General features: G+C 34.4%; 1 protein-coding gene across 6 annotated transcripts in view; it reads right to left on the bottom strand.

Annotated features, from left to right (window-relative positions):
• Window positions 1-1,880: 1,880 nt before the first annotated feature.
• Arglu1 (Arginine and glutamate rich 1) overlaps window positions 1,881-12,281 on the bottom strand; it is an 87,000-nt gene continuing 76,599 nt past the window's right edge. For 2 of the 6 annotated variants that reach the window (XR_004976573.2, XR_004976569.2), the window contains one exon: window positions 2,001-2,140. Coding sequence is in view for 2 of the 6 variants with exons in the window: in XM_036362958.2 (XP_036218851.2) it covers window positions 1,973-2,140 (168 nt within the window). In the remaining 4 variants the exon portion in view is untranslated. Of the gene's footprint in view, window positions 2,141-10,107; window positions 10,151-11,252; window positions 11,493-12,281 lie in introns of those variants that run through there. The other 4 variants (XM_036362960.2, XR_004976571.2, XM_036362958.2 and 1 more) reach the window with 4 other exon arrangements.

Raw genomic sequence — 12,281 nt, 5'->3', positions numbered from 1 at the left:
GGATCCATTTTCTAACCGCAGATGCACGAATACAAAAGCGTTGTTGACAAGGGTTGCGCCCGATTGTACTCTCTCATTTGAAGAGATCGTGCGGAGTCGAAATATTTTGTCACCGAGGAAAATAATCGACCCAATAGTACATGAGAATTGACAAATAAATAAATAAATATAATATAGATAGTAAATCTAATTTTTCTATGTTTTTTTATTAAACTTTAATCTTTAAACTATATTCCACAATCTTGATTATTCATCTTGCTTCCTAAACCTTCAATTGTAATTTACAGCCCTATTCTAATAAAACTTCACAACTACGTTGTGAGGAAAAGTTTATGACGTTTGTTGTGAGGTTTATTTAATGACGTTATTCTTGCTTTACAGCCCTATTCATATGCCCTCACCAGAGATTGTTAATGAATAGAGAAGGCGCAAATGTTAGCTGTTCTAAGATGTTAATTACGATGAGGGAATATCGAAAACGCGCAAGTTTGAAAATAAAATTTCACCACCCTATCAGGGAACGCAACGAACTACACCACTTTATAAGAGAACCAAGCAAAATGTAGATAAATATGTATAGATGTTCTTTCGCATGCGTATGAACAAAAATTGATATAATAAAAATGATAGTAATTGACTTTTGACATTAAAATATAAATAATAATGAAAATATAATTAAAATATCATTCATTAAAAAAGGTTTATAAAAATAAAAACATAAATGACAAATTGCAGCTATGATAGCGTTTCAATCATAACTGACAATTTTCAGCTATGATGGATTTATAGTCAGCAATGATTTAGAAAAAGACATGCGAGTGAGCAGTATAGATACATAGTGAATCCATTCCGAATATCCATGTGTTAAAGAGAGATGCAAACTAACACACGTTTGTTTACATAAGTTTTTGGACAAGGCTCTTATGAAAATGATAGAAACTTTGTTCTGCGCGCTGAAAATTTTTTTTCAGCTGTGACTGTTCTTGTAGGGAACTTGCATATAAACAAACATGCACATGCATTTAGTTTCACATTTAAAAACAACCGATATAGGTTCTTTCTTATGAAGATCAAGTAAGTATAACCTCACAAATAATTTAACGCGCACAGCAGCCAAATGGAAGGAGGTAAGTTCAAAAGTGTGTGTGTGTGCGAAAAGTCTGATTTTTGCACCCACCATCTATAATGCATTGGAAGCACCAATTGCGCTGTCAAGCGTGGAAAATTAAGGCGCATGCGCAAGTGACTGTTGGAGGCCCTCAGTCAGTAGGAATGAGGAGCAGGCAATTGAAACCTTTGAGGCAGAAGCGGTGGATGTATTGCCGGGTGTTGGCACTCATACCAATAATATGTTTTACTAAAGTACATAAATGAAATGTATACACTTATTATTATATGAAACAATATTGGTATGTTTTATACTTACAGGTTTGCCGCCGATATACATAATAACGGACCCATTCCCCGCTCAATTTCCTGCTCCGCTACTTGCACCTCATCATCTGCTCCTGCTTAACTTCCCAGCCAAATCACACACACATTATTTAAACATGAATATATTTTTATTCATACTTAGATGAAAGTAAAATGTACAGAGATATATATTTTTAAATAAAAAAAAATTATTTTATTTATAATAGATTACAATGTAACGTATTTACCTTGCATTTCAACGTTCTGCGACAGGCGTTAACAGCCATGGTTACAATAGATATGCTTGGTCACCAACTAATCACAGTGAACAGAAGTCGATGATCAGACATAATACGATATAAAGCAAAAGAAACACCTCTTGGTGTGGTGTGTTGGATGCGATTTAGGTCGTATGTGATGTTGTAGAATCACTTACTATGAGCCATGTGAACAAATAGTAATAAAAATATTGTGGAATATTTTATTCTATGTATTTATATTATAAAAATGAAATATTTAAATTAAGACTTAAGGTAAGAACTTATTAAATTTAATTAAATCACGAAGCTCCAGGTTTAAGAGAAAATGAGAGCTTCGGCCGTGAATTATTTTTCCCTAGTATCATTTTTTGTTCTTCTTTGACACGTTTTTCTTCTTCTTTACGCATTCGTTGACGTTTTTCTTCCATGAGCCGTTGCTCTTCTATCATCGCTAATCGTTCTTCAGCCTGGAAAATACAGAAATCTTAAAATTAGGAAGATAGTTAAATAAAATGAGATTCAAATAAATATATAAAGAATATTCTGTAATAAAAAGGCTGTAAAATTTAAAAATTCGCGTTTAATTTTATCTTACTCATTTGTCGGAAAATTTCTGAAGAATTATTATGAAACGCTAATTTATTCAGATTTCAATAGCGTTCAACTTTTGCTGAAGTGTAAATAAGGTCAGATTGTATCACAGCTATGAATATAGTGACGTATTTATGTCACAATACGCACTTGTGTAAGTTTATGCAAACATTAAAACCAAAATAAATACAAAATGCAATTCAGCAAATAATTTTGCTTTCGATTTTTACCGAGAAATATAATTTCTCAAAATTCTTCATAAACGAGTGCAAGAACTTTACAAATGCCGACAATGCAATGCTTTTAGAACTAAGTAATGAAATTTAAAATATAATATAAGACTAAGGTAAATGGTAATTGACAGCAGTTTTATTTGGATTATAATAAAGTGCGGTCACTTTGACCAAAAAAAGAAACCGGTGTGTTTTTTTTTACTTCCTTCGCAAAGGAAGGCCTTGATTGGCCCGAGCAAAATTCAAAAACCAGTAGTCCTTTTTTAACAAAAAGCCCTCAAGTAGTGCTGTTAAAAAGAACTAAAAACTTAGCTTGTCTCGTGAAACGTCCTCAATTAGTACGGTGTGTAGCTAGTTAAAAAACCGGAAACGAATCACGTATCGTATACGGCATATTGCTAATGTGTGAAAATGTATTCATGAACTTGTGAAATGGCAAGGAACCAAAAATACTACAAATCTTAACTTTTATAAAAAGTCACAACAAAAATAAAAGTGAGACATTAGTTTTGAATACAAAGCCCAACTGAAATATGCGAAAAGGTGTATAAAAACTTAAGAACACAAAACTGCAGAAATAAACTAAACGCAGAAGTGAAAACAAAATCCAAAAAAGCCCCAAGTGACAGTGTGATAGACAAACAGTGCCAAAGTAGCAATAGCACAAGGTAAGAATTACGTGCTGGCCTACTATCCAACAAACGTCAAACAACGAGAGAATACACAACTGAACCAACCTCCAATTGTGATAGACAAACGTTGCCTAAGTAGCAGTAGCAAAAGGGAAGCATTACGTGCTGGCCAACTATCCAACAAACTTCAAACAACGAGGGAATCCATAATTGAACCGAGGTAGATTATAAATAAAAACTATTTTCATTTATGTAAAAAACCATTTTTAAATTGTTAAAATAACCATGGATATAGTTAAAACTACTATTCAATAAAAATTGTTATAAACTTATGAAAAATATAGGTTACGCTTCAGAAACTAAAAAAAAAAAAGTGCTTAAAAATGTCGAATCCTGATAACCTAAGACCCGCTACTCTAAACCATACATCACCTAATGCACAAATTAGCTTAGACGAACTAAACTCCCTAATAACAAACATGACAGAAATATTTACACGACAATGACCACAAATAGAACAGGCAACACTCAACCCTAATGCAGGACCAAATATAATTTCTGACCAAGTAATAGAAGAACAATTAGTCAAATAATCTGGGAGATCTTGACAAAATTCCCGACATAGTAAAATGTCTTCGCGAATTTTCAGGAAGTCGAGGCGAATTTAATTCATGGAGAAAGAGTGTCCTACAAATATATGAACACACAAAAGGCACACCCAAATATTATAGTGTTTTAAATACGATTAGAAATAAAATAGTGGGAGAAGCAGCTTTGGAATCCTATAACACTAGAGAGACCTAGCGACTCTCGAGTACCAAATGACTTCATTAATACAGGGTAGGTACTCAATGCAAGATTTTTACCAAAGAGTTTATAGACAATTATAATTAATATTGAACAAATTAGGAAGCTTAAAAGTATCAAATATAAGCTTATTAACCAGAAATATAGGGACAAGGCATTAGATACCATTATCCGCGGTCTAAATGGTGATCTGCCAAAACTCTTTGGAAGGAAAACTCTTAGAGAACCAGTAGATCTCTCGCAAGCCCTACACTTATGGTTGAAACTTTAATATCAAACTTATAGAGCAAATTATGCTCATTACAATAATTCATAGGAAATTTCCAAAACCAACTACTTTAAGTTACAACAACCTCTACGCAGTCCACCACTGTCGATATTTAATCCTCAACTCGCTCACAGTCCCCAAGGGACTCGCGATATTAATCCCATTTAATTCTCGACAGAGATACATACCAAATAGGCATTACAATTATCACACACAACCAACTCCTAGACCCCAAGGTCCTAAACCACAACCGATGGAAGTAGACGAAAGTATGCGCACTAGAAGAATTGACTATATGAACAGACCAAGGCCAAATTATAATCGTGAAAGACCCCCACCATCAATCAACCAACACCATGGAAAAATTACACGTAAATTTCACATATACTCTGAGTTTTAGCAATACGAGGCAAACCATGAAAACTTAAACGAAAAATAAGAACAAACTTTAAATAATTGTCTGGACTCTACACAGAACCACCACAAGCACATAACCAATATTTAGAATTTAACGATATTAATTTTTTAGGATGATAAGCTCTTAGTTACCCTACATAGAATTTACAACGAAGAGCGGCGAAACTCTAAAAATTTTAGTCGACACCGGGTCAACAAAAAATTACATTTAACCACAATTCGTAAAGAAAACTATAACAAATAGAATTGTTTTTTATGCAAAATCGTTGCAGGCGATGTGGAAATCAAAGAGCACACCTTTGCTAATTAATTCAATCTCAAAGAAAATATTAAATTTTACATAATGCCATAATTCAATGGGATGGGCACCTTACATCGTCACAAAAAGAAAAACTAGGTATGTTAGTGGCAAGACACCCGAAACTTTTTTCAGATCCGGATGAAAGACTTACATTTACCACAAAAGTAGTAGGTGAAATCCGTACGAAGTCTGACTCTCCTACTTACGCTTTAAAAGCTGAAATTGAAACACAAATTGATAAGTTACTACATGATGGAATTATTAGACCTTCACATTCCCCATACCACTTTTCCGTAGGGATTGTAGGTAATCGGCAGGTAACAAGCAGTACAGAATGGTAATCGACTATAGGAAATTTAACTCCGTGACCATTTCGGACAGGTACCCAATACCAGAAATAAATGTCGTTACATCGCGGGATAACAATTTTTTTACGGTAGTTGATTTAAAAAGTGGATTTCACCAAATCCCACTGAAACCGGCAGTTTACGAGAAACAGCGTTTTCTGTTTGCAACAGCAAGTACGAATTCCCTAGGTTACCTTTCGGACTAAAAAACGCTCCGTCGATTTTTCAACGAGCTCTCGATGACATCCTCCGTGAGCATATCGGAAATAAATGCTACGTTTATATAGTTGATATAATTATCTTCAGTAAAACGGAAGACGAGGGCATAACTGATATTAAAAAGATTTTTAAAACTTTGGAAGATGCTAATTTAAAAGTACTACTGGACAAATGAAAATTTCTACATGAAGAAGTCGAATTCTTGGGATACATTATTTCTGCAGAAGAATTGCTAAATTCCCGGAACCCAAAACACTAAAGGAACTTCGGTCATTTCTAGAATTGTCTGGGTTTTACCGAAAATTTGTTAGGGTCTATGCAAAATTGGCAAAGCCCTTGACATCACTCTTAAGAGGGGAAGAAGGCAGAATCTCAAAGAAAAATCTTCCCTTGTTTCAATAAATCTAAACCTAGAAGCTTAAGAAGTATTTAGTAAAATAAAAAACTTTGATATCTGAGGACATAATATAAGCATACTACCTTACTAAAGATATGGAACTTTTCACAGACGCGTCAAACTTCGCGCTACGTGCAGTTCTATCACAGAACAACAAACATATTTCCTTTATTTCGAGAACTCTGAATAAGGCGGAAGAGCACTACGCCGCCAATGAGAAAGAATTTCTTGCCATAATATGGGCACTATATTCATTTCGAAACTACCTGTACGGATCAGCAAACGTAAAAATATACACGGACCACCTCTCTCTCCTCTCTCATTTATTTTCTAAGCACTAAGAATGATAACAGTAAGATGAAACGGTGGAGGCCATTCTCGAAGAATAAAATTATGAACTCTTATATAAGCCAGTAAGAGCAAATCTCGTTGCTGATGCCCTCTCCCGAATACCACGAGAAACGGATATTCATACACGATCCATAGCAACAAATAGTGCTGAAAGTTCTGCTCATAATCTGATATGTCACGTTGACGCTCCCATAAACGCATTTAAGAACCAAATCTTTCTCGATATAGCCCCCACCCTCGATTATAAGTCCGAAATCGTTTTTCCTACCTACCATGGGTACATGAAATCCCAACCTCAATACAATTTCGATAATTTGGTGAAAATTTTTAAGAAATTCCTTTATCCATCGATCCTTTAGCCTTCGAACCAACTATACAATAGGAATAAAACAGGAAATATTTCTAGAACATTTCCGAAGCTATAAGATTAATTTTTCCAATAAACTAGTAAGAAATATTAAAAAAGAACAAGAGCAAGAAGAAATTATCTTAAAAGTGCACAAGCGTGCTCACAGAAGCGCAAAGAAAAATAAATTACAAATCCTAGAAAATAACTACATTAAAACCATGACAAGGAAATTTAAAAATAAATATTATAAAAAAATGCCTTGCGTGCAAGAGCTTATGATCGGCACCCAATGAAACCACAAATCCAAGCCACACCTATTCCTCAGTTTCCAGGACAGATAGTCCACATGGATACATTCCTAGTCGGAAAAGAGCTGGTAATCACAGCAATTGACAAATTCTCCAAGTATGTTATAGCCAAACTAATTAAATCCAGAGCGGCCGAAGACATAAGGCAACCCTTACGGCATATTCTTTATGCGCTTATTCCAGAAACCTTCGTGATGAACAATGAAAAATCAGGACACCCCCAAAAGAATATACAGAATGAGAGGACCCCACGACAGTCGGGTCTACGTGACCGGAACGGACCCGGATTTTATTCGGCCAAGGACTGTCAACTCGGAATTCTGCCGCTACAACAGCAACAACAACAATTTTGTGAAAATAAATAAAATACTAGGAAACAGACTATCTGCCAAGTATCAAAGGGAAACAATAGCACAGAATCTGAATACTACAGTTATAACCAAGTCCGGAAGAGTAGTTCATAAAAACAATATCAAACAATCTTGAAAATTCCAAAGGCACATTACACATTTTTTTTTAAGACAAAATGAAAATTCTACTTACAATTTTCATGTGGATACTAGTGACAAAAGCACAACGATTGGAAATACAAGACCTGACCAACGGGAGAAGAAAAGATACTCTGTTGCTACAGAGTATAATAGTTTTGTTCACCTAACGGTTGTTTGTACCACCTAAAACTAATCGAGTTAGATATAGGGTTATATATATATAAATGATCAGGATGAAGAGACGAGTTGAAATCCGGGTGACTGTCTGTCCGTCCGTTCGTCCGTCCGTCTGTCCATCCGTCCGTCCGTCCGTGCAAGCTCTAACTTGAGTAAAAATTGAGATATCTTTATGAAACTTGGTAGACATGTTTCTTGGTACCGGGAGACGGTTGGTATTGCAGATGGGAGTAATCGGACCACTGCCACGCCCACAAAACGCCATTAATCAAAAACAAATAAATTGCCATAACTAAGCTCCGCAATAAGATACAAGACTGTTATTTGGTACACTGGATCACATTAGGGAGGGGCATCTGCTTTAAGTGGGCGTGGTACCGCCCCTAATAGGTTTAATGTGCATATCTCCTAAACCGCTAATGCTATAATAACAAAATTCACTGGAAGCAAATGTTTTTAGCACTTCTATTGACGTTGTAAAAATAGTTGAAATCGGGTGGCAACTCCGCCCACTCCCCATATAACGGTACTGTTAAAAACTACTAAAAGCGCAGTAAATCAAGCACGAAACACGCCAGAGACATTCAATTATTTATCTCTGGGATGGTATGAGATAACTTTATAGGAACCGCGTTCAAAATTAGACAGTGGGCGTGGCACCGCCCACTTTTAGGTGAAAACTCATATCTTGGGATCTGCTCAACCGATTTCAACGTGTATAACGTTCTTTTTATATTTCGATGTCATAGTGCGAAAATGGGCGAAATCGGGCTACAACCACGCCTATTTCTCATATAACACCATTTTCAATTCCATCTGATTCTTTCACTTTCCACTATGCATATCAAGCACCAATGATTATATCGGGGTAAAACCTTGCGTGAATAATACGTTTAAAATATGCCACCTTGTGACCAAAAATTGTCTTAATCGAACCAAAACTGTTCAAGCCCCTAAGTACTAAATATGTGGACCCCAGTGCCTATAGTTGACCTTCTACCGAAAATATCAGTCAATCCACAAAGAAATCTCAAACGAGTATACCATTCGACTTTGCGAGAGTATAAAATGTTCGGTTACATCCGAACTTAGCCCTTCCTTACTTGTTAATTTCTAAAAATATAGCAACAGTAAATGCTACCACTTTTGAAGACAAACAACTCCTTGATATTAGGCCAAGTAAAAGGTTCGTTCGGTTTTTTATTGATTTTTCAAAAGATGATAACTTTGTGTACATTTGTCCGATTTAAGTCAAATAGGTGCCGTTTTGTTCGTAAACTTGTTGCCAACGAGATGCCAACTACATTATACTCCTTTCGTAGAGGGCTGTGTCCCTATTGGCAAAAAACTCGGAGAGCCAATTTTCACAGGCCTCTCTTGAGGCCAACTTCTACCCATTAAGCGCGTTCGCCATATTGTCGTAAGTGACCCATTTTTCATCGGCAGTCACCATCCGCTTCAGAAACGAGTCGATTTTATTGCGATTCAGCAGCGATTCGCAGATGGAATTTCGGTCCATCATGTTTTTTTGCGTTAGTTCGTGCGGCACCCAAACATCGAGCTTCTTTTTGAATCCAAGGTTATTCAAATGGTTCCAAACGGTTTTCTGGCTTATTTTTAGTTCCTCAGCAATTAAATAAGTGCTCACGTGACGGTCTGTTTCCACTATTTCCATGATTTTATCGCAATTTTCGACGACAGGTCTCCCGACGCGTGGTGCATCTTTGACATCGAAATTACCGGAACGGAACCTAGCAAACCACTTTTGTGCTACACGTTCGTTTACAGTATCGGGCCCATAAACTAAATTAATTTTTTCAGTCGCTTTGGCTGCTTTTTCGCCTTGATCGAAGAAAAATTGTAAAATATAGCGAATTTTCTCTTTGCTTCAACACGTAACACTACATAGTACTATGGACAATAACGCCATCTCTTAGATAAAAACCGAACGAACTTTTTACTTCTCCATGATAAATAAAAATTTTATTTTACTTAATACACGAATAAATAACCTACATATCAATTCTAAATCTAAACGAGGACTTTTCAATGTCCTAGGAAAATGTCCAATGAGCAAACTATTAACAGCACAATTAATAATTTAACTTTTATAAACAATTTTATGACCGAACAAATTATTAATATCACGAAACACATAAACAGACAACAAATTCTTTGTCAGCAATTACAATACATTAATAAATTAAAACACTCGAAGATGAAGTTCTATTTGTCCAATACATGTACAAAATTACAATGATATATAACTTTTAAACAATCACATCATGGACATCGGACAAATTATATTTTCTTGCAAGTCAGGAGTTATCCCCACTGACATTTTGACACAGAAGGAACTAAACCTGATTACAGACTTAGACAGCTATAGTAAAATGAAAAATTGCAGTACTTTTCCAAAATAATAACATAATATTAACACTACTCATACCCCAATTTTCTCCTAATGTACTGCCTAAAATAATATTTGAACCCCTGCCAAATATTTAAAACAAATCTTAAGTGTTAGATCAAACAGAAATACTTACCGATAGCAGCAATAACATTTACAATATTAAGGTCAAAGATAACCTAGAAAAAAATTTAATTGGTATAGATAATAACTGTATTTCAGGCATCATAGATTTTAAGGAAGCACAATGCGAACTTGAAAAATTAGAAAACGCTGATGTAAAAGAAGTTGTTCAAGAAATAGTTGTATTTAAGAACTTCAAAGATGTAATAACTCATGATTGCAGTAAAGTAAAAATAAAGCAAAAAATTTGATAAAATTTGAGAACTGCAAGATAAATGCATTAAATAAAACTTATACCAATGTCAACCTCAAGATATATGACACACTTATTTTACCAAACTTAATTACGAAAATAAAGGAAAGTAATAATACAAAACTAAATATGAAACTTGAAAATTTATACCTAAAACAACTACAGCATGAAAATAACAAAAATATTAGTCGGTAATAGTATAAATACACATTTAATTAGTCTAAACACAGATGTGGCAATTATAATTCTTTTCATCATAGCATTTGTTCTAATTTATAAACATAAGCGGAAATGGTACATAGTATCAAAGCCACAAATAAATACAAATAATGTCTCAAGTGAGAAAAACGGACCATTTCCACAAATTTCAACACCCCAATTAAGTTAACAATCGACTTAAGAGGGAAAGAGTTAATCAAAACATTAAAACCAAAATAAATACAAAATGTAATTCAGCAATTGTCAAGTTATGCAAACGTTTACGAAAAGATTTTGCAAATAATTTTGCTTTCGATTTTTACCGAGAAATATAATTTCTCAAAATTCTTCAAAAAAGAGTGCAACAACTTTACAAATGCTGACAATGCAATGCTTTTAGAACTAAGTAATGAAATGTAAAATAGAATATAAGACTAAGGTAAATGGTAATTGACAGCAGTTTTATTTGGATGATGACTGACCAAAAAAAAACCGGTGTGTTTTTTTTCTACTTCCTTCGCAAAGGAAGGCATTAATTTGTATAAAGGCAACAACCAATCAGGCCACACCAAATTAATAAACAAAATATAACAGCTTCCTCAATAAGAGAATATTCAGATGAGAACTCTTTAAGTTCTTATTTTAGTTTATAACTAATTAATATCAAATTGTGTTTTAAGTACATATACTAATGCATAATATATTACTTTAAATGTATTTTCAGCAGAAATTTAATTTTAGATTTCCACTTCTCAATGGTTTGCCGGGCAAAATATTTGCATTGACTAGGTTAAGTATAAGTGGAGCATCTTTAGAAGAACAACAGTGTTGCAATAATGATACAGTTATTTGCTTGCTCGATCCTTTCTACATCCTCTTTGTGTACTTCTTCGTAACAGTTTGCTACTACGCAATTCGGCAATCCTTTTCATTTTGAACTTCCTTTCCTTGTTGCAATAGCGCACGGTTTCAAAAGAATATTTACATTAGTTAGTAATTTGAAATTTTATTATAAATTTTTTGTATTTACTATGCAAATAGGCATAATATAATAAAAAATATTTTAGAAAAGGGTGAAGGGTAAAAAACTAGGTAATCAAAAATATATTTGCGCACCGCGTATATGAAACGTTCAAGAATTTAAGAATGTGATGTGAAAAAAATGAAAAAAATTTTTCGACCCAAGCTGTTGGACTCGTGTCTCAGTGAGCGACACCAAAAGTGTATTTCCCGATAATGAGCGCCAAAAATAGTCTTTGTCTGAACGCCGTCTTACAACTGCAGCTGCGTTGCTCACTTAAAAATGGTCACCTTAGTGCTTCTCATTTAAAACAAACACACATAAGATTTACCAAAACATTTGCTCCTCTCTCAATTGTTGTAAACAAAAGACCAATAGCTCATAGCTATATTTGATTTGCTCATAGCTGATATTTGAGGATAAAACTAAAAACAAAGTAAAATCTTTTTTTTTATTAGCGTCGACCTTATTCCGGAATAAGTGACTGCCGCCCCTTGTTTATATTGATGGTTTTGCACGCATTTACCTTTTCAGTTATAATTTTTCTTAATGTAAAAGATCTAAAACTAAACTAAAATCTAACTATTAAAAATATTTATAAAAAAATTGTATTCGACTGTGATTTTACGGATAGCCCACGTTCTGGATAGTAGAAGCGGTGGTTAGTGTTCATTTATATTGCAAGATAGGTTGTAACAGCTGCTACGGTCAACGG

Source organism: Bactrocera oleae, chromosome 3 (assembly GCF_042242935.1).
Source record: "Bactrocera oleae isolate idBacOlea1 chromosome 3, idBacOlea1, whole genome shotgun sequence".
Taxonomy (NCBI): Eukaryota; Metazoa; Arthropoda; class Insecta; order Diptera; family Tephritidae; genus Bactrocera; species Bactrocera oleae.
The sequence above is the reverse complement of the archived record's forward strand: the minus strand, read 5'-3'. Positions and strand labels throughout refer to the sequence as shown.